The sequence below is a fragment of the Nerophis ophidion genome, linkage group LG06 (genome assembly GCF_033978795.1).
Source record: "Nerophis ophidion isolate RoL-2023_Sa linkage group LG06, RoL_Noph_v1.0, whole genome shotgun sequence".
In the NCBI taxonomy this organism is placed as follows: Eukaryota; Metazoa; Chordata; class Actinopteri; order Syngnathiformes; family Syngnathidae; genus Nerophis; species Nerophis ophidion.
This window is the reverse complement of record NC_084616.1, coordinates 76,620,581-76,639,531: the sequence shown is the minus strand read 5'-3', so window position 1 is coordinate 76,639,531 and position 18,951 is coordinate 76,620,581. Positions and strand designations below refer to the sequence as shown.

At 46.2% G+C, this 18,951-nt stretch overlaps 1 protein-coding gene across 3 annotated transcripts in view; it reads right to left on the bottom strand.

Annotated features, from left to right (window-relative positions):
- Positions 1 to 18,951, bottom strand: part of lamb2 (laminin, beta 2 (laminin S)) — a 170,397-nt gene that overhangs the window by 11,699 nt on the left and 139,747 nt on the right. For all 3 annotated transcript variants that reach the window (XM_061904874.1, XM_061904873.1, XM_061904875.1), the window contains 5 exons: positions 16,529 to 16,719; positions 14,691 to 14,875; positions 9,767 to 10,008; positions 7,474 to 7,677; positions 7,261 to 7,405 (listed from right to left, as the gene is read on the bottom strand). In XM_061904874.1, coding sequence (XP_061760858.1) covers positions 7,261 to 7,405; positions 7,474 to 7,677; positions 9,767 to 10,008; positions 14,691 to 14,875; positions 16,529 to 16,719 — 967 coding nt within the window. The remainder of the gene's footprint in view (positions 1 to 7,260; positions 7,406 to 7,473; positions 7,678 to 9,766; positions 10,009 to 14,690; positions 14,876 to 16,528; positions 16,720 to 18,951) is intronic.

The following is an 18,951-nucleotide window of genomic DNA, read 5'->3' as shown; positions in this document are numbered from 1 at the left end:
TCCTCAAAAGACCCTCAAAGTCTGCACTCTATTGGGGACGACGTCGATCCCCACCTTCTACTAATTTCGTTACGTCCGTTGTGTCCTGAAATGCTGAAAGGTACACACAGGTTTTGGAACAACATATGCTGCCATGTAAGCGCCGTCTTTTTCATGGACGCCCCTGCTTATTTCAGCAAGACAATGCTGAGCCACATTCTGCACGTGTTACAACAGCGTGGCTACGTAAAATAAAGAGTGCGGGTACTTTCCTGGCCCGCCTGCAGTCCAGACCTGTCCCCCATGGAAAATGTGTGGCGCATTATGAAGCGTAAAATACGACAGCGGAGACCCCGGACTGTTGAAGGACTGAAGCTCTACATAAAACAAGAATGGGAAAGAATTCCACTTTCAAAGCTTCAACAATTAGTTTCCTCAGTTCCCAAACGTTTTTTGAGGGTTGTTAAAAGAAAAGGTGATGTAACACAGTGGTGAACATCCATCCATCCATTTCCTACCGCTTATTCCCTTCTGGGGTCGCGGGGGACGCTGGCGCCTATCTCAGCTACAATCGGGCGGAAGGCGGGGTACACCCTGGACAAGTCGCCACCTCATCGCAGGGCCAACACAGATAGACAGACAACATTCACACTCACATTCACACACTAGGGCCAATTTAGTGTTGCCAATCAACCTATCCCCAGGTGCATGTCTTTGGAAGCGGGAGGGGCCTGTCCCCAGGTGCATGTCTTTGGAAGTGGGAGGAAGCCGTAGTACCTGGAGGGAACCCACGCATTCACGGGGAGAACATGCAAACTCCACACAGAAAGATCCCGAGCCTGGATTTGAACCCAGGACTGCAGGACCTTCTTATTGTGAGGCATACGCACTAACCCCTCTGCCACCGTGAAGCCAGTGGTGAACATGCCCTTTCCCAACTACTTTGGCACATGTTGTAGCCATGAAATTCTAAGTTATTTTATTATTTGCCAAAAAAAAAATAAAGTTTATGAGTTTGAACATCAAATATGTTGTCTTTGTAGCATATTCAACTGAATATGGGTTGAAAAGGATTTGCAAATCTTTGTATTCTGTTTATATTTACATCTAACACAATTTCCCAACTCATATGGAAACGGGGTTTGTACAACATTTTAATGTGCCGGATTGTGGCCAAATGCGGTCCGCAAAAAAATAATGCATACATTAAACCGGTCCCTGGTGGAAAATAGGTTGGGGAACACTGGTCTACATAACATGTAATGGTGGTTCTTTGGTCAAAATGTTGCATAGATGATGTTTTACAGATCATCTTCAAGTCGCTTTCTGACAGTCGCTTCAGGATGCACCGTTTTGTGGGCGGTCTTATTTACGTGGCTCACCTTCGGCGGCGTCTTCTCCCCGTCATCTTTGTTGTAGCGGTGTAGCGTGCAAGGACGGGAGTGTCAAAGTTAGTTTGTGACGAACCCCAAGATGCAGAGAAGGAGGCAGGCATTGCGTAAGAAAACATCATTTAATTTAACACTAAGACAAAACCGAACAAAAGGGTCCAACCAAAAGGCTAGCACAAGGCGGATAACAAACTTGGCTAAGAACAAAAACACTTACTGTGACACGACGGAACTATGGCATGAACAGAGTGAACAGAAGTAGACAAAGCTACAAGCGACAAGACAGGTATTGGTGACATTGACACGACACCACGCGACGCGACAATAATCCAGCTGGAGGACAAAACAGGCTCAAATAGTGGCTGGCTGATTGACACCAGGTGTGGCCAGGTGCCAATCAGCCATAGCTGAGGGGACACAGCACTCATGCAGACAAACAGGAAACAGAAACAAAATAAGAGTCCTGACAGGAACTAAAGACAGGAAATACTCCACACACACAGAGAAGAAAAACTAAAACACAACCAAACTGTCAGGAGCAAGCCTGACAGGGAGTGGAAGAAGTGTCCAAAGATGGAGCGAACAGTTTTAATGACATTCAGACTTTACTAGAGATGTCCGATAAATGCTTAAAATGTAATATTGGAAATGATCGGTTTCAAAAAAAAAATTAATGACTTTTTTAAAAAACGCCTCTGTACGGAGCGGTACATGTCCGGTACAACACGGACGTAGGGAGCAGTACAGAGCAGTTGTTTCTCCCAGTCAGCAGCTCCTCTCCTCTACCTTCTCCCACACAGGAGTTGACGACACAGTTACTGGCGACGCTTGATGACCTCATCAAACCTCTGCGAGCGGAGCATAACAACAAGAGTGTGTTGTTGCCGGTGCTGTAGCTGTGGCTAACAAGCGAGCTCGCTCGGTGACTGACTAACGACAAGTCAAAAAGTCAGAATTTTACTTTTTGAAACCGATACCGATAATTTCCGATATTACATTTTTAAAGCATCTATCGTGTTGGGATGTCGCATGGCTGCAGTTGTGTGTCCCCGAGTATGCAAGAATCCAGGAGAGTTGCGTGGAGGTAAGATGAATTTAATACACAAAAGAAAATAACAAAAGCAAACATAAAGCAGTCGTGCAGATAAACGTTCTCAACATAATGTTATCATCGAGCACTGAGGAGTGCTCGAGTGAAACATAAATAGACACTAGTGTGATTGACAGCAGGTGTGAACCGCTGCCAATCAACGAAAAGAGAAAAATAGTGCTCCGTGAATAAAAACAGGAAATACAACAAAATAAGAGCACTGAACCGGAAGTAAATACAAAAACACAAAAAACTAACAGAAATGAAGTGACACATCGTTACAGGACCTCCCCCTCAAGGAACAGATACCAGATGTTCCCTGGGAAAGAAAAAAAAATGGAAAAAAGTCCAAAATGTAAGGGAGGGTGGAGGGAGGATTTGGTGGAGGGTTGCCAAACCTCGTGTCCCCGCAGCCAGCGAGGGAAAGTCAGGTGGCGGCGCCGCGTAGAGCGCCGCTGGAACTGGCGAGGCGGGCGGCCAGGGAACGGCCAAATCACTGGCCGAAAAAGAGGAGAGTGCGCAGGGCACGGCCACATCCACGGCCGACGTAGAAGCGGGCGCGCTGAAGCAGGCCGGGAAGCAGAAGACGTAACCGGCGGCGTGGAAACCGCAGGCGTCATCAACGGCGTGGAAGTGGCAGATGTCATCGGCGGCGTGAAAGCGGCGGATGTCATCGGCGGCGTGAAAGCGGCGGACGTCATCGGCGGCGTGAAAGCGGCAGACGTCATCGGCGGCGTGAAAGCGGCAGACGTCATCGGCGGAGTGAAAGCGGCAGACGTCATCGGCGGCGTGAAAGCGGCAGACGTCATCGGCGGCGTGAAAGCGGCAGACGTCATCGGCGGCGTGAAAGCGGCAGACGTCATCGGCGGCGTGAAAACGGCAGACGTCATCGGCGGCGTGAAAGCGGCAGACGTCATCGGCGGCGTGAAAGCGGCAGACGTCATCGGCGGCGTGAAAGCGGCAGGCGTCATCGGCGGCGTGAAAGCGGCAGATGACGCCGGGCGAGGAGCAGCAAATGCTGGCCGAGGAATAGCGGATGCCGGCGGTGACGAAGCCCGGCGTGGTGCTGCTCTTGGCGGCGTTGGGGCTCGGCGTGGAGCCGGCGTTGGGGCTCGGCGTGGAGCCGGCGTTGGGGCTCGGCGTGGAGCCGGCGTTGGGGCTCGGCGTGGAGCCGGCGTTGGGGCTCGGCGTGGAGCCGGCGTTGGGGCTCGGCGTGGAGCCGGCGTTGGGGCTCGGCGTGGAGCCGGCGTTGGGGCTCGGCGTGGAGCCGGCGTTGGGGCTCGGCGTGGAGCCGGCGTTGGGGCTCGGCGTGGAGCCGGCGTTGGGGCTCGGCGTGGAGCCGGCGTTGGGGCTCGGCGTGGAGCCGGCGTTGGGGCTCGGCGTGGAGCCGGCGTTGGGGCTCGGCGTGGAGCCGGCGTAGGGGCTAGGCGTGGAGCCGGCGTAGGGGCTAGGCGTGGAGCCGGCGTAGGGGCTAGGCGTGGAGCCGGCGTAGGGGCTAGGCGTGGAGCCGGCGTTGGGGCTGTGCGAAAACCCGCCAGGCACGTAGATGTCTCCGAGGAAGGAGACGCTTGCGAAGATGACAGCGGTGTGTGCCTGGCTGCACCGCAGTGTATTGTGGGCCCCCCTCCACTAGGCGGCTGCCAGAAACCGTCCACACTTGCGGGAAGACATGCCTGCTCGTCGGCGTCCCCCGGTGCGAAAACCAGGGACGGGCGGGAGGAGGCCAGGAAGAGGGACGAAGACACGTCCCGCGCCGAGTCCCAGCAGGAGGACAAAAGTGACCTCACTGTGGGCTCCACTGGAGCTCTCGGCGATCCAAAAAAGAGAGCGGGAGCTGGCAGAAAGAGCAGCCGGGGAGCAGCCGCTGGAAGCTGCGTAGGAGCAGGGAGAAGCAGCTCAGCAGACGACGGGAAGGATGGCGGCGGCGGACGTGCCGGTCGGAGAGCCGCAGTCGGCGACGGAGCCGCAGGAGCCGCGAGACGTGAAGGAGGAGGAGGACGCGCCGGTCGGAGAGCCGTAGCCGGTAGCGTTGCCGCGGGAGCCGCGAGGCATGCAGGAAGTGGCGGACGTGCTGGTCGGAGAGCCGTAGCCAGCCGTTGAGCCGAGAGGAAAGATGGCGGCGGGGGACGCGCCGGTCGGAGAGCCGAAGCCGGTGGCGTTGCCGCGGGGAGAGGGTCCGCATCTGTTGGCTGGGACCGCACAAACCTGGCCTTCAAGTCCTCCAGGAATTGTGCGGTCCAGAACGTCGGCTGAGGATTGCCGACAGGGATTCTCGCGAGGACACTTTCTTCTGGCTCGATGATACTGTTGGGATGTCGCATGGCTGCAGTTGTGTGTCCCCGAGTATGCAAGAATCCAGGAGAGTTGCGTGGAGGTAAGATGAATTTAATACACAAAAGAAAATAACAAAAGCAAACATAAAGCAGTCGTGCAGATAAACGTTCTCAACATAATGTTATCATCGAGCACTGAGGAGTGCTCGAGTGAAACATAAATAGACACTAGTGTGATTGACAGCAGGTGTGAACCGCTGCCAATCAACGAAAAGAGAAAAATAGTGCTCCGTGAATAAAAACAGGAAATACAACAAAATAAGAGCACTGAACCGGAAGTAAATACAAAAACACAAAAAACTAACAGAAATGAAGTGACACATCGTTACATATCGGCCGATAATATAGGCAGTCCGATATTATCGGACATTTCTAATAAGAAATGGCAACAGCGGAGGGTGAATGCCCCATAACAAGAAGATAGACAAAAAGAAGAAGCTTATCGACTATGGCTTCACCACGGACTACAGTGGCGGATGCGCGTAAATTTTCAGGACTTATGCAGATCTCAAATACACATCAGCTGGTAGAAAAGTTGGTTTTGTATAATTTTGCCAAACAAAACGGCAGAAAATATGTCTGCTAATTGGTGCCATTTTGCGGTCCTTATGCACACACAACATAGTTAGACTTGTACCTCGGACTACGGTAATAGGCCGACAATCCATCAAGAGATGCGGCTTCAAAGTCGTACCAAAACATTTTAGCAGATTTTTGGACTGCCGTGTGCAATGTTCTTTATTTTCAATGGAACATTTAAAGTTGCCCTGCGATGAGGTGGCGACTTGTCCAGGGTGTACCCCGCCTTCTGCCCAAATGCAGCTGAGATAGGCTCTAGCACCCCCAAAAGGGACGAGCAGTAGTAAATGGATGGATGGATAGACATTTAAAGTTTTAGTGTTGTTCACTGGCGTCATATTGCAGTCTACATGCATCTCTTATGTGTGACCGCCATCTACTGGTCACACTTATCATTACACCATGAGCATAATATAACATGTCTTACCTTATACACACACCATAATAATACGGTGCGGCTTCATAGCTTACCAAAATTTTGATGGATTTTTGAGCGCCGCGTGTAATGTTCTAAATTCTCAATGGAACATATGTGAAGTGAAGTGAATTATATTTATATAGCGCTTTTCTCTAGTGACTCAAAGCACTTTACATAGTGAAACCCAATATCTAAGTTACATTTAAAGCAGTGTGGGTGGTAGGGGAGCAGGTGGGTAAAGTGTCTTGCCCAAGGACACAACGGCGGTGACCAGGATGGCAGAAGCGGGGATCGAACCTGGAACCCTCAAGTTGCTGGCACGGCTGCTCTATCAACCGAGCTATACCGCCCCAAAATATAGAAACTATAAAACGTCGGTGGTGTTTACTTGAGTCATATTGCAGTCTACACGTATCTCGGGGGCGGTACAGCTCGGTTGACGGAGTGGCCGTGCCATCAACTTGAGGGTTCAAAGTTCGATCCCTGCTTCCTGCCTGTCTAGTCACTGCCGTTGTGTCCTTGGGCAAGACACTTTACCCACCACTGGCACCCACTGTCAGGCTTGCCTCTGACAGTCTGTTTGTGTTTTAGTTTTTCCTCTGTGTGTGTTTAGTATTTCCTGTCCTTACTTCCTGTCAGCACTCTTATTTTGTTGGTTTCCTGTCTTTTTCCCTGAGTGCTGTGTTCCCCCTCAGCTGCGGCTGATCGGCACCTGGCCACACCTGGTGTCAATCAGTCCGCTCCTATTTGGACCTGTCTTCCCGTCCAGTCACTGCTGGATTATTGATTTGTCGTTGCCACATGTCGCTCTTGTCGTTGCCATCCTGTCGTGTCGTTTTATTGCAGCGTAGCGGTAAGCTATATTCGTTTATTTGTTTTCACTCTACAAGTAACGACTTCTGTTTTCCTGTTCGCTACCCGCTAGCTTCCACGCTAGGCTCCCTTTTGTTTTTTGCTAGCCTCCGTGCTAAGTTCCTTTTTGTTTTCTAACTCCTATGCTAGCTCTCTTAGTTTGTTATCCGCCTCGTGCGTGCTTTGTGTTAGTTCCCTTTTGTTTGTATTTATGCTAATATTTGAACTAAATCATGTTTTCCTGTTCAATGCCTGCCTCCGTCTCTGCATCTTGGGGTTCGACAACAACAAACTCTGACACCCACGCTGGTTTGAATGTAACTTGGATATTGGGGTTCAGTATAAAAAAGCGCTATATAAATATAATTCACTTCTCTCTTATGTGTGACTGCCATCTACTGCTCACACTTATCATTACGTTGTGTACCAAATTAAATTGCTTCGAGGTCGGTAAGCACAACCGGAGTTATTCTGTACATTATGCGCACCGGGTTACAAGGCGCACTGTCGATTTTTGAGAAAATGAAGGGATTTTAGTGCGCTTTATAGTCCGAAAAATACGGTCTATAATTAATTGATCTCTTTTCTGCCCAAACCATCAGAATAACTGGAACTCACGCATGAGGAAGTCCCTGATCTGCTTGATGAGGTCTCGCAGGTCCTTGTTGGAGCGCTCCACTTTGTTTTTGGTGGCTTTAGCTTTGTCCAGAGCCGCTTGAGCCTGACCTTTGGCCTCCTCCGCTTTTGTCTTGGCGTCCGCCACCTGGCGCCGGGCGACAACAACGTCAAAGCAGCCGCTCATGCCTCATCATCCCCCCCGAGGCGCCGTACCTTGGTGAAGAGCCCCTCCACTTCTCCCATGGCTTTGTTGAGCTGCTTCTCGGCATGTTTGGCTCTCTCCACGGCGTTGTCGGCGGCCGACACGGCACCGTCGCAGTTCAGGCCTCCGCAGTGTCGGTTGCCCTCGTCGTCGCGGCAACCAGCGCCCCCGCAGGGGCTCTCCTCGCAGGGCGCGTCGCCGGCAGCCCCGCACACCTTTTTTCAGGGACACGGGTGTACTGTGTTTCATAATGACGCGTGCACTAAAGAAAACAACTCATTGTGTACGGATTACAATCTAATTACTAAAGTCATTTTAATACTAATAAGCACTTAATATATGTTGCCAACCTGAATACAAACTCTGGATTATTATCAATCAATCAATGTTTATTTATATAGCTTTAAATCACAAGTGTCTCAAAGGGCTGCACAAGCCACAGTGACATCTGCGGATCTGCGCCCACACAAGGGCAAGGAAAAACTCACAACCCAGTGGGACGTCGATGAGAATGACTATGAGAAACCTTGGAGAGGACCGCAGATGTGGGGAACCCCCCAAGCCCCGGGGGAGACCAGATGCAATGGACGTCGAGTGGATCTGACATAATAGTGAAAGTCCAGTCCATAGTGGATCTAACATAATAGTGAGAGTCCAGTCCATAGTGGATCTAACATAATATTGTGAGAGTCCAGTCCATAGTGGATCTAACATAATATTGTGAAAGTCCAGTCCCTAGTGGCTCCAAAATACTGTAATAATGAGAGTCCAGTCCATAGTGGATCTAACATAATAGTGAGAGTCCAGTCCATAGTGGATCTAACATAATAGTGTGAGAGTCCAGTCCTTAGTGGATCTAACATAATAGTGTGAGAGTCCAGTCCATAGTGGATCTAACATAATAGTGTGAGTCCAGTCCATAGTGATCCAACACAATAGTGAGAGTCCAGTCCATAGTGGATCTAGCATAATAGTGTGAGAGTCCAGTCAAAAGTGGATCTAACATAATAGTGAGAGTCCAGTCCATAGTGGATCTAACATAATAGTGTGAGTCCAGTCCATAATGGATCTAACATAATAGTGAGAGTCCAGTCCATAGTGGATCTAACATAATAGTGAGAGTCCAGTCCATAGTGGATCTAACATAATAGTGAGAGTCCAGTCCATAGTGGATCTAACATAATAGTGAGAGTCCAGTCCATAGTGGATCTAACATAATAGTGAGAGTCCAGCCCATAGTGGATCTAGCATAATAGTGTGAGAGTCCAGTCCATAGTGGATCTGACATAATAGTGTGAGAGTCCAGTCCATAGTGGATCTAACATAATAGTGAGCGTCCAGTCCATAGTGGATCTAACACAAGAGTGAGAATCTAGTCCACTGTGGATGGGATTGGGGCGAGAGGACCACATTTGTGGTTCTCTCCAAGGTTTCTCATAGTCATCCACATTGACATCCCACTGGGTTGTGAGTTTTTCCTTGCCCCTTATTTGAGCTTTGAACCGGGGATGTGGTTGTGCCTTGTGCAGCCCTTTGAGACACTCGTGATTTAGGGCTATATAAATAAACATTGATTGATTGATTACATCCTACAAGTAAAGTAATTCTAATACTACTAATACTTTTAATATATGTTGCAAAAGCGATCACATGTTAAGAGATTGTCTTGGCTAATAATATGTTTACAGTATTTCTTACTAAAGTTGAACATTTTATTTTATTTGACCAATAATGATTAAAAAAAGGAATACAACCAAAAAATATATAATTGTAATCATTGTAATTAACATTGTTCAATATTTTCATAAAATATACACGGAATATATAATCCACAAACACGGTATTTACACAAATAATCATATATGTATATATTAGGTTAACTTGTTTTTATTATATATTGTTGTTATTATTTTTAGAACATATATATTATACAGTAAATTCCCACATGTTTATGATGATCCAAAATGCCTCCAGTATTGAACAAAATTGAATAGTATTAAGGTTCATGTTTTCTACTATTATTCTGTTTTTTTTAATGAATTTTTATATATTTTATAGTCTTTTTTGTTATAAAAATAACCAAGTTTACCCGTTTGAAAGTTAAATATCTTGTCTTTGCAGTCTATTTAATTGAATATAAGTTAGCAAATCATTGTATTCTGTTTTTATTCACCATTTACACAACTTCACTGCTTTTAGGGTTTGATATTTTTACGTTCAACTGTAGTCTATAATTATAAATTGAAGTAATAATTACAGTGTCATACACATCAAGTGGACTTTCTGAAGAGACCAAGCCCTGACCTTCTCGTTGATCTTCTGCATGTCCAGACTGTTGACTTTGGCCTTGAGCTCTCCCAGCGAACGCTTGTTGCCGCCATTTTTGTGGTTAAAGTCCTCCTTCTTGGCGGCGATGATGCGTTCTATGCGACGGCGGCTGTCCGCCGACTGGCTGACCAAGCTGGGCCTGCTCACCGTGGATTGGTTGGCACGCTGCTCCGCCTGCCGGGACGTGTTGTAGGAAGTGCGAATGCTGTCGTACGCGCCTGCAGGGAAAAGGGGGAGGAGATACTTCAATCATATAGGCTGACCATAGTCTGGAATCCTAAAAAAGGAAATCAGCCCCCGATTGTGCAAGTTCTCCCACTTAAAATGATGACAGAGGTCTGTAATGTTCATCATAGGTACACTTCAACTGTGAGAGACAGAATGTGGAAAAAAATCCAGGAATTCACATTGTAGGAATTTTAAAGAATTTATTTGTAAATTATGGTGGAAAATAAGTATTTGGTCAACCATTCAAAGGAGGTTTTGGCTCAAAATCTCACGATACATGGCCCCATTCATTCTTTCCTTAACACGGATCAATCGTCCTGTCCCCTTAGCAGAAAAACAGCCCCAAAGCATGATGTTTCCACCCCCATGCTTCACAGTAGGTATGGTGTTCTTGGGATGCAACTCAGTATTCTTCTTCCTCCAAACACGACGAGTTGAGTTTATACCAAAATGGATACATGGATGATACAGCAGAGGATTGGGAGAATGTCATGTGGTCAGATGAAACAAAATAGAACTTTTTGGTATAAACTCAACTGGTCGTGTTTGGAGGAAGAAGAATACTGAGTTGCATCCCAAGAACACCATACCTACTATGAAGCATGGGGGTGGAAACATCATGCTTTGGGGCTGTTTTTCTGCTAAGGGGACAGGACGATTGATCCGTGTTGAGGAAAGAATGAATGGGGCCATGTATCCTGAGATTTGGAGCCAAAACCTCCTTCCATCAGTGAGAGCTTTGACATGACAAGTTGAGTTTATACCATGAGTGTCAAACTCTGGCCCGCGGGCCAAATCTGGCCCGCCGTGTAATTTAATTTGGCCCTTGAGGCAATATCAGTTTAGCATTAGAGCTGGCCCGCCGGTGTTATACAGCTGTGGTGCCGCTGTAACACCGCATTCACCACTAATACTCATACTTGCCAACCCTCCTAATTTTCCCAGTAGACTCACAAAGTTCAGTGCCCCTCCCGAAAATCTCCCGGGGCAACCATTCTCCCGAATTTCTCCCGATTTCCACCCGGACAACTATATTGGGGGCGTGCATTTAAGGCACTGCTTTAGCGTTCTCTACAACCTGTCGTCCCGTCCGCTTTCCCCCTATACTAACAGCGTGTCACATAATATTTGTGGCTTTTACACACACACACACACACACACACACACACACACACACACACGCACACACACACACACACACACACACACAAGTGGATGCAAGGCATACTTGGTCAACAGCCATACAGGTCACACTGAGGGTGGCCGTATAAACAACTAGCACTGTTACAAATATGCGCCACACTGTGAAGCCAAACCAAACAAGAATGACAAACACATTTGGGGTGAACATCCGCACCGTAACACAACAGAACAAATACCCAGAACCCCTTGCAGCACTAACTCTTTCCGGAAACTTCCAGCAAACTGAGCAATAATTAACGCTTTATTCATGCATTTTCTCTTGCTACTTCAAGGCTTGAATGTTTGGTTCATTCATTATTGTTATTTTATTTTCAAATGTATTATTAGCCTGTGGAAAAAAATTTGATATTTACCTCAGAAGATTGCAAATAGAAAAAAAGGCATTACATTTTTATTTACATTTTATTTGATATGCCATTGATATTTTTTTAATTATTATTATTATAAAGTTATATAAGCCTTGCTTGTTCAATATTTAATGCAACACTTCTTTGGGTCCCTATTAAAAGGTTCATTTGTTCAACCTTGGCCCGCGGCTTTGTTCTGTTTACAATTTTGGCCCACTCTGTATTTGAGTTTGACACCCCTGGTTTATACCAAAATGGATACATGGATGATACAGCAGAGGATTGGGAGAATGTCATGTGGTCAGATGAAACCAAAATATAACTTTATGGTATAAACTCAACTCTTTGTGTTTGGAGGAAGAAGAATACTGAGTTGCATCCCAAGAACACCATACCTACTGTGAAGCATGGGGGTGGAAACATCATGCTTTGGGGCTGTTTTTCTGCTAAGGGGACAGGACGATTGATCCGTGTTAAGGAAAGAGTGAATGGGGCCATGTATCGTGAGATTTTGAGCCAAAACCTCCTTTGAATGGTTGTCCAAATACTTATTTTCCACCATCATTTACAAATAAATTATTTAAAATTCCTACAATGTGAATTCCTGGATTTTTTTCCCACATTCTGTCTCTCACAGTTGAAGTGTACCTATGATGAAAATGACAGACCTCTGTCATCATTTGAAGTGGGAGAACTTGCACAATCGGGGGCTGACTAAATACTTTTTTGCCCCACTGTATCACAACTCCCTCACGAATGATGCTGTCTGCGCACACCTTCACAATTTGTTTTGTTTTTAACCCCCTTCTTAACCCTGAACGTACGTTGAAAATACATGCAACCCTGACTAAAAATGTCGGACATTTGAGACATTTAAGAAACTCCGCCCGGACAGCCCTGCAAAAGAGGACATGTCTGGGGGAAAGAGGATGTATGGTCAGTCTAAATAATAGACACGTAATAAATTAAAAAATAAAATAACAATGATGTGGGCGGGGTTTGGTGGTAGCGGGGGGGGGTTTATATTGTAGCGTCCCGGGTGAGTTAGTGCTGCAAGGAGTACGGGGTATTTCTCTCTGGCACTCACCGAGGGTGGACGCTCCCCTTTCCTCTCCCTTATCTCTCCTGCTTGCTTCTTTGTTTTGTCTTAACTTTCTTGTTGCCTCTTTTTGCACTGCTCTCCAAATCTAAACATTGGAACTATTTAACTGGCCTCAACAAAATTGACAAGATCTTGGGTTTGGGGGGAACCTGCTGTCGTGACGAAGCGGTTGTTGCTGGACACACCACGGACTCTTGGGAGAAGAAGGAGTGCCGCGGGCCTGGCGACCCTTTTCTGTCGAGGACGTGGAGATATCCATCTATTTGGAATTATGACAACAGGACATCTGCTGATTGGAGTAAGCGTTGCTCTGGTTTGTCAACAAATTGGAAGTTGCTGGCAGTCTTCAAAGTAGCCCAAAGCTGCCACAAATGATTGGAGGATGCGGGAAGAACTGTGGATTACATCGGACTGTCCACCCCGCAGTTTTTGAGGACCAGTCATAGACAATTTAGAGTGAAAAGCAAATTCTATTTTCACTCGCGTACAAATCATTTTAACTTGGATTTTTTCCCTGGCTTCAAGACTCTCCCGAAGATCACTGCAGGAAGACACAACAAACTCCCTTTTTTGTCTTTCATGGACACACACCTGTTGTTGTGAACTTAGGACTAGCGACGGCAAATACATCAAGACCGCGGAACAGAGACACACTATGGGCTTTTAAACACACACACAAACACATAAATATATGCCACACATACACCCTCCTGTCCCCCAATCCAACGCCCTCGACACAATCCCATAGGGGTGATGAATGGATGGTCAGCGCCTGAGAGCTGCGGCCTACCACCATGACCTTGAACTACCTTCCCTCTGTTGCTAGATATCTGGAGATGTATGTTGTAATATGTATATGTGCTTTGCTGTGGAGGTTTTTTCTCACTCCAAACTGGACCCCCTTAGGAGCCCAGTCCGGCTTGTATTTTTTTACTCATCCTTCCCCAGCGTTTACCTTTTCCCCCCATCTTTCACGGGGCGCCTTATTGCGACCCATCAGCATTCTTGTTCTGTAACCCTGTACACTGTTTGTTTGTCTAATCTTGAACAGGTTTGTGCTGAAAACAAAGTTTCGTTGTACTTGTTGCAATGACAATAAAGACCAACCTACCTGCAAGGGGTACGGGGTATTTGTTCCGTTGTGTTTATGTTGTGTTACGGTGTGGATGTTCTCCCGAAATGTCCTTGTCATTCTTGTTTGGTGCATATTTGTAACAGTGTTAAAGTTGTTTATACGGCCACCCTCAGTGTGACCTGTATGGCTGTTGACCAAGTATGCCTTGCATTCACTTATGTGTGTCTAAAAGCCGTATATATCATGTGACTGTTAGTACGGAGGACAAGCGGACGTTACGACAGGTTGTAGAGGACGCTAAAAGCAGTGCCTTTAAGGCACGCCCCCAACATTGTTGTACAAGTGGAAATCGAAGAAATTCGGGAGAATGGTTGCCCCGGGAGATTTTCGGGAGGGGCACTGAACTTCGGGAGTCTCCCGGGAAAATCGGGAAGGTTGGCAAGTATGAGTATTATCGGTGAATGCAGGCCAGTTGTAATGTTAATTTGATATTGCCTCAAGGGCCAAATTAAATTAGAGTTTGACACCCATGGCTTAGAGCAGGGGTCTCAGACACGTAGCCCACGGGCCAACTGCGGCCTGCGAGACGTTATTTTGCGGCCCCCACCTTAATAGGAACGTTTAATGTTAGCGCGGCCCGCGATATATTTTCTGTGTGACGCCGAATAACACTCCGGGAGCCGTCACTTTTTTGCGCTCGCTATCCAGGTACTTTCCTGGCTATTATACGCCGACCACCGTGTTGCTGTAGGGAGGAAAAGCGAAACAACACACATTGCGGAAATAATATTGTTCTCCGTGCGTCGGATAAATGCCGCCCAGCCTCACCCAGACTCTGTGGCCCCCGGATGAACTGAGTTTGAGATTTAAAGGATTGGGTTCAATCTTTTTAGGCCGGCCCTGATTCCAAACCATGTTAAGGAGGGGGAAACAAGGACGGCTCACCTAGAAAATTTGAGTTTTTGAGGATATCCAGCTGGTGATGCAACTGCTCTGAGGTCAGGTTCAGCTCTCGGGCTTCTCGCTCTAAAGAACTCAGCTCCTTGCTGGCCTCAGAGTTGCTGTCCTGGACGACGGTCAGATCTCCTTCCAGGCGGTTCAGCGTGTCGGTGGTGTCACCCACCTGGGATCTGTGGAGAAGATCGAGCGCTTTTAATTTTGTACTCCCTCGTCCCAGGAAGTATGCGTTCCGGAAATCTTTTGGCCCCACTATGGACTGGACTCTCACTATTATGTTAGATCCACTATGGACTGGACTCTCACTATTATGTTAGATCCACTATGGACTGGACTCTCACACTATTATGTTAGATCCACTATGGACTGGACTCTCACTACTATGTTCAATCCACTGTGGACTGGACTCTCACTATTATGTTAGATCCACTATGGACTGGACTCTCACTATTATGTTAGATCCACTATGGACTGGACTCTCACTATTATGTTGGATCCACTATGGACTGGACTCTAACAAAATTATGTTCGATCCACTATGGACTGGACTCTCACTATTATGTTAGATCCACTATGGACTGGACTCTCACTATTATGTTAGATCGACTATGGACTGGACTATCACTATTATGCTAGATCCACTACGGACTGGACTCTCACTATTATGTTAGATCCACTATGGACTGGACTCTCATTATTATGTTAGATCCACTATGGACTGGACTCTAACAAAATTATGTTCGATCCACAATGGACTGGACTCTCACTATTATGTTTGATCCACTATGGACTGGACTCTCACTACTATGCTAGATCCACTACGGACTGGACTCTCACTATTATGTTAGATCCACTATGGACTGGACTTTCATTATTATGTTAGATCCACTATGGACTGGACTCTCACTATTATGTTAGATCCACTATGGACTGGACTCTCACTATTATGTTAGATCCACTATGGACTGGACTCTCACACTATTATGTTAGATCCACTATGGACTGGACTCTCCCACTATCATGTTAGATCCACTATGGACTGGACTCTTACAATATTATGTTAGATCCACTATGGACCGGACTCTCAATATTATGTTCGATCCACTATGGACTGGACTCTTACAATATTATGTTAGATCCACTACGGACTGGACTCTCACTATTATGTTAGATCTACTACGGACTGTACTCCCACTACTATGTTAAATCCACTATGGACTGGTCTCTCACGCTATTATGTTAGATCCACTATGGACTGGACTCTCACGCTATTATGTTAGATCCACTATGGACTGGACTCTCACAAAATTATGTTACATCCACTATGGACTGGACTCTCACTATTATGTTGGATCCACTATGGACTGGACTCCCACTATAATGTTAGATCCACTACAGACTGGACTCTCGCTATTATGTTAGACCCACTATGGACTGGACTTTGACAATATTATGTTAGACCCACTCGACGTCCATTGCACCGATTACACACATCTGCGGTCCTCTCCAAGGTTTCTCAAAGTCATTGTCATTGACATCCTACTGGGCGTGAGTTTTTCCTTGTCCTTATGTAGGCGCTGATCCGCGAATGTCGCTGTGGCTTGTGCAGCCCTTTGAGACACTTGTGATTAAGGGCTATATGAATAAACATTGATTGATTCTATTTATAGATCTGTATCTCTCTTTTACTTGTAATTGTATTGAGTTTTAGACGCCGGGAAGACTAGTAGGTTGTTATGGCAACCAGCTAATGGGGATCCTTTATTAAAAATCACATCAAATCAAATCTGTATTTAATGAATGCTGAGTAATACAAATAAATGTACCTGAGCTCTTCGATAAGCTCCATCAGAGAGGTAACGGCAGCAGCAGTTGCGTTACGCGAGTTAACGATGTCCCGAGCCCGGCCCAGTTTCTCCTCCAGATCCCCGAAAGCCTTCTCGTAGGCCCCGGTCAGCCCGGTGGTCTGAATCTCGTTGGCACGCTCGGCCAGGGCTCGTGTACGCACCGCCAAGTCCTGGTGGAGGACAAACAGCCATTTCAGTATCATACCTAAACGTGTCCTCATATATAAACCCCCAAAACCAGTGAAGTTGGCACGTTGTATTAATGGTTAATAAAAACTAAATATCACGATTTGCAAATCCTTTTCAACCTATATTCTATTGAATAGACTGCAAAGACAAGGTACTTAACGTTCAAACTGGAAAACTTTGTTAGTCTTTGCAAATATTAGCTCATTTGGGATTTGATGCCTGCGACATGTTACAAAAAAAGCTGGCACAAGTGGCAAAAAAGACAGAGGAATGCTCATTAAACACTAATTTGGAACATCCCACAGGTGAACGGGCTGATTGGGAACAGGTGGGCGCCATGATTGGGTGTAAAAGCAGCTTCCATGTGTGACGCTTTGCTGGCATCGTGGTGTGGTTTTTGTTCTCTCAATAGAGGCCGTCGGAGTGGACACGGCGTGAAGGTGAGAACTGAGGATTTATTATAACTACAAAAACAGACTAGGAAACAGAAAACACTCGCACGAAGCCACTAAAGACAAAACGAACAGAAAGCGCTAGCATGAGAGCTAGGGACAAGCGACAGAATAGCGTGGAAGCTAAAGTACACAAAGTCTTTACCACAAGCGGGGATATCGACGTCACCTGTTGCATCAAATACAAACGAGAATCAAGAGCAAGTAACGAAAAAGGCAGGCTTAAGTAGAGACGGAAAATAAGAGGCAGGTGCGCGTCAAAAACACAAGGCAGGTGACTCTAATATGTAACTAGGCAATGGAACAAAACAGGAAGTGCCACCAGGAACTAAGGAAGTCAAATACTAAACAGGATGTGATAACAAAGCAGAACAAAACCATAAAATGCTCAGTCGTTCACAAACAAGGATGGGGCGAGGCTCACCATTTTGTCGACAAAGGATTGAGCAAATTGTCCAACAGTTTAAGAACATTTCTCAACCAGCTGTTGCAAGGAATTTAGGGATTTCGCCATCTTGGGTTTGAAATATCATCAAAAGGTTCAGAGAATCTGTAGAAACCACTTCGATCCCTCAGGCGGTACTGCATAAAAAAAGCGACATCAGTGTGTAAAGGATATCACCACTTGGGCTCAGGAACAATTCAGAAAACCACTGTCAGTCCTTACTGTTCGTCGCTACATTGTAAGTGCAAATTAAAACTCTAGTATGCAAAACGAAAGCCATTTATCAACAACACCCAGAAACACTGCCAGTTCCGCCGGGCCCGAGCTCATCTAATATGGATTGATGCAAAGTGGAAAAGTGTTCTGTGGTCTGACGAGTCTACATTTCAAATTGTTTTTAGAAACTGTGGACGTTGTGTCCTCTTTGCAAATCCTTTTCAACCAATATTCAATATAGTGGACTGCAAAGACAAGATACTTAACGTTCAAACTGGAAAACTTTGTTAGTTTTTGCAAATATTAGGTCATTTGGAATTTGATGCCTGTGACATGTTACAAAAAGGCTGGCACGAGTGGCAAAAAAGACTGAGAAATTTAAGGAATGCTCATCAAACACTTATTTGGAACATTCCACAGGTGAACAGGCTAATTGGGAACCGTTTGGTGCTATGATTGGGTATAAAAGTAGCTTCCATGAAATGCTCAGTCGTTCACAAACAAGTACGGGGCGAGGGTCACCAAATTGTCCAACAGTTTAAGAACAACATCTCTCAAACAGCTATTGCAAGGATTTTAGGGATTTCACAGTCTACGGTCCGTAATATCATCCAAAGGTTCAGATATTCTGGAGAAATCACTTCAATCCCAAAGTCGTTACTGCATCAAAAAGCGTCAGTGTGTAAAAGATATCACCACATGGGCTCAGGAACACTTCAAAAAACCACTGTCAGTAACTATATTTTGTCGTTACATCTGTAGGTGCAAGTTAAAACTGTACTATGCAAAGCAAAAGCCATTTATCAACAACACCCAGAAATGCTGCCAGCTACGCTGGGCCCAAGCTCATCTGAAATGGACTGATGCAAAGTGGAAAAGTGTTCTGTGGTCTGACGAGTCCACATTTCAAATTGTTTTTGGAAACTGTGGACATCGTATCCTCCGGACCAAAGAGGAAAAGAACCATTCGGATTGTTCTAGGCGCCAAGTTGAAAAGCCAGCATCTGTGATGGTATGGGGGTGCATTAGTGCCCAAGGCATGGGTAACTTACACATCTGTGAAGGCACCATTAATGCTGAATGGTCCATACAGGTTTTGG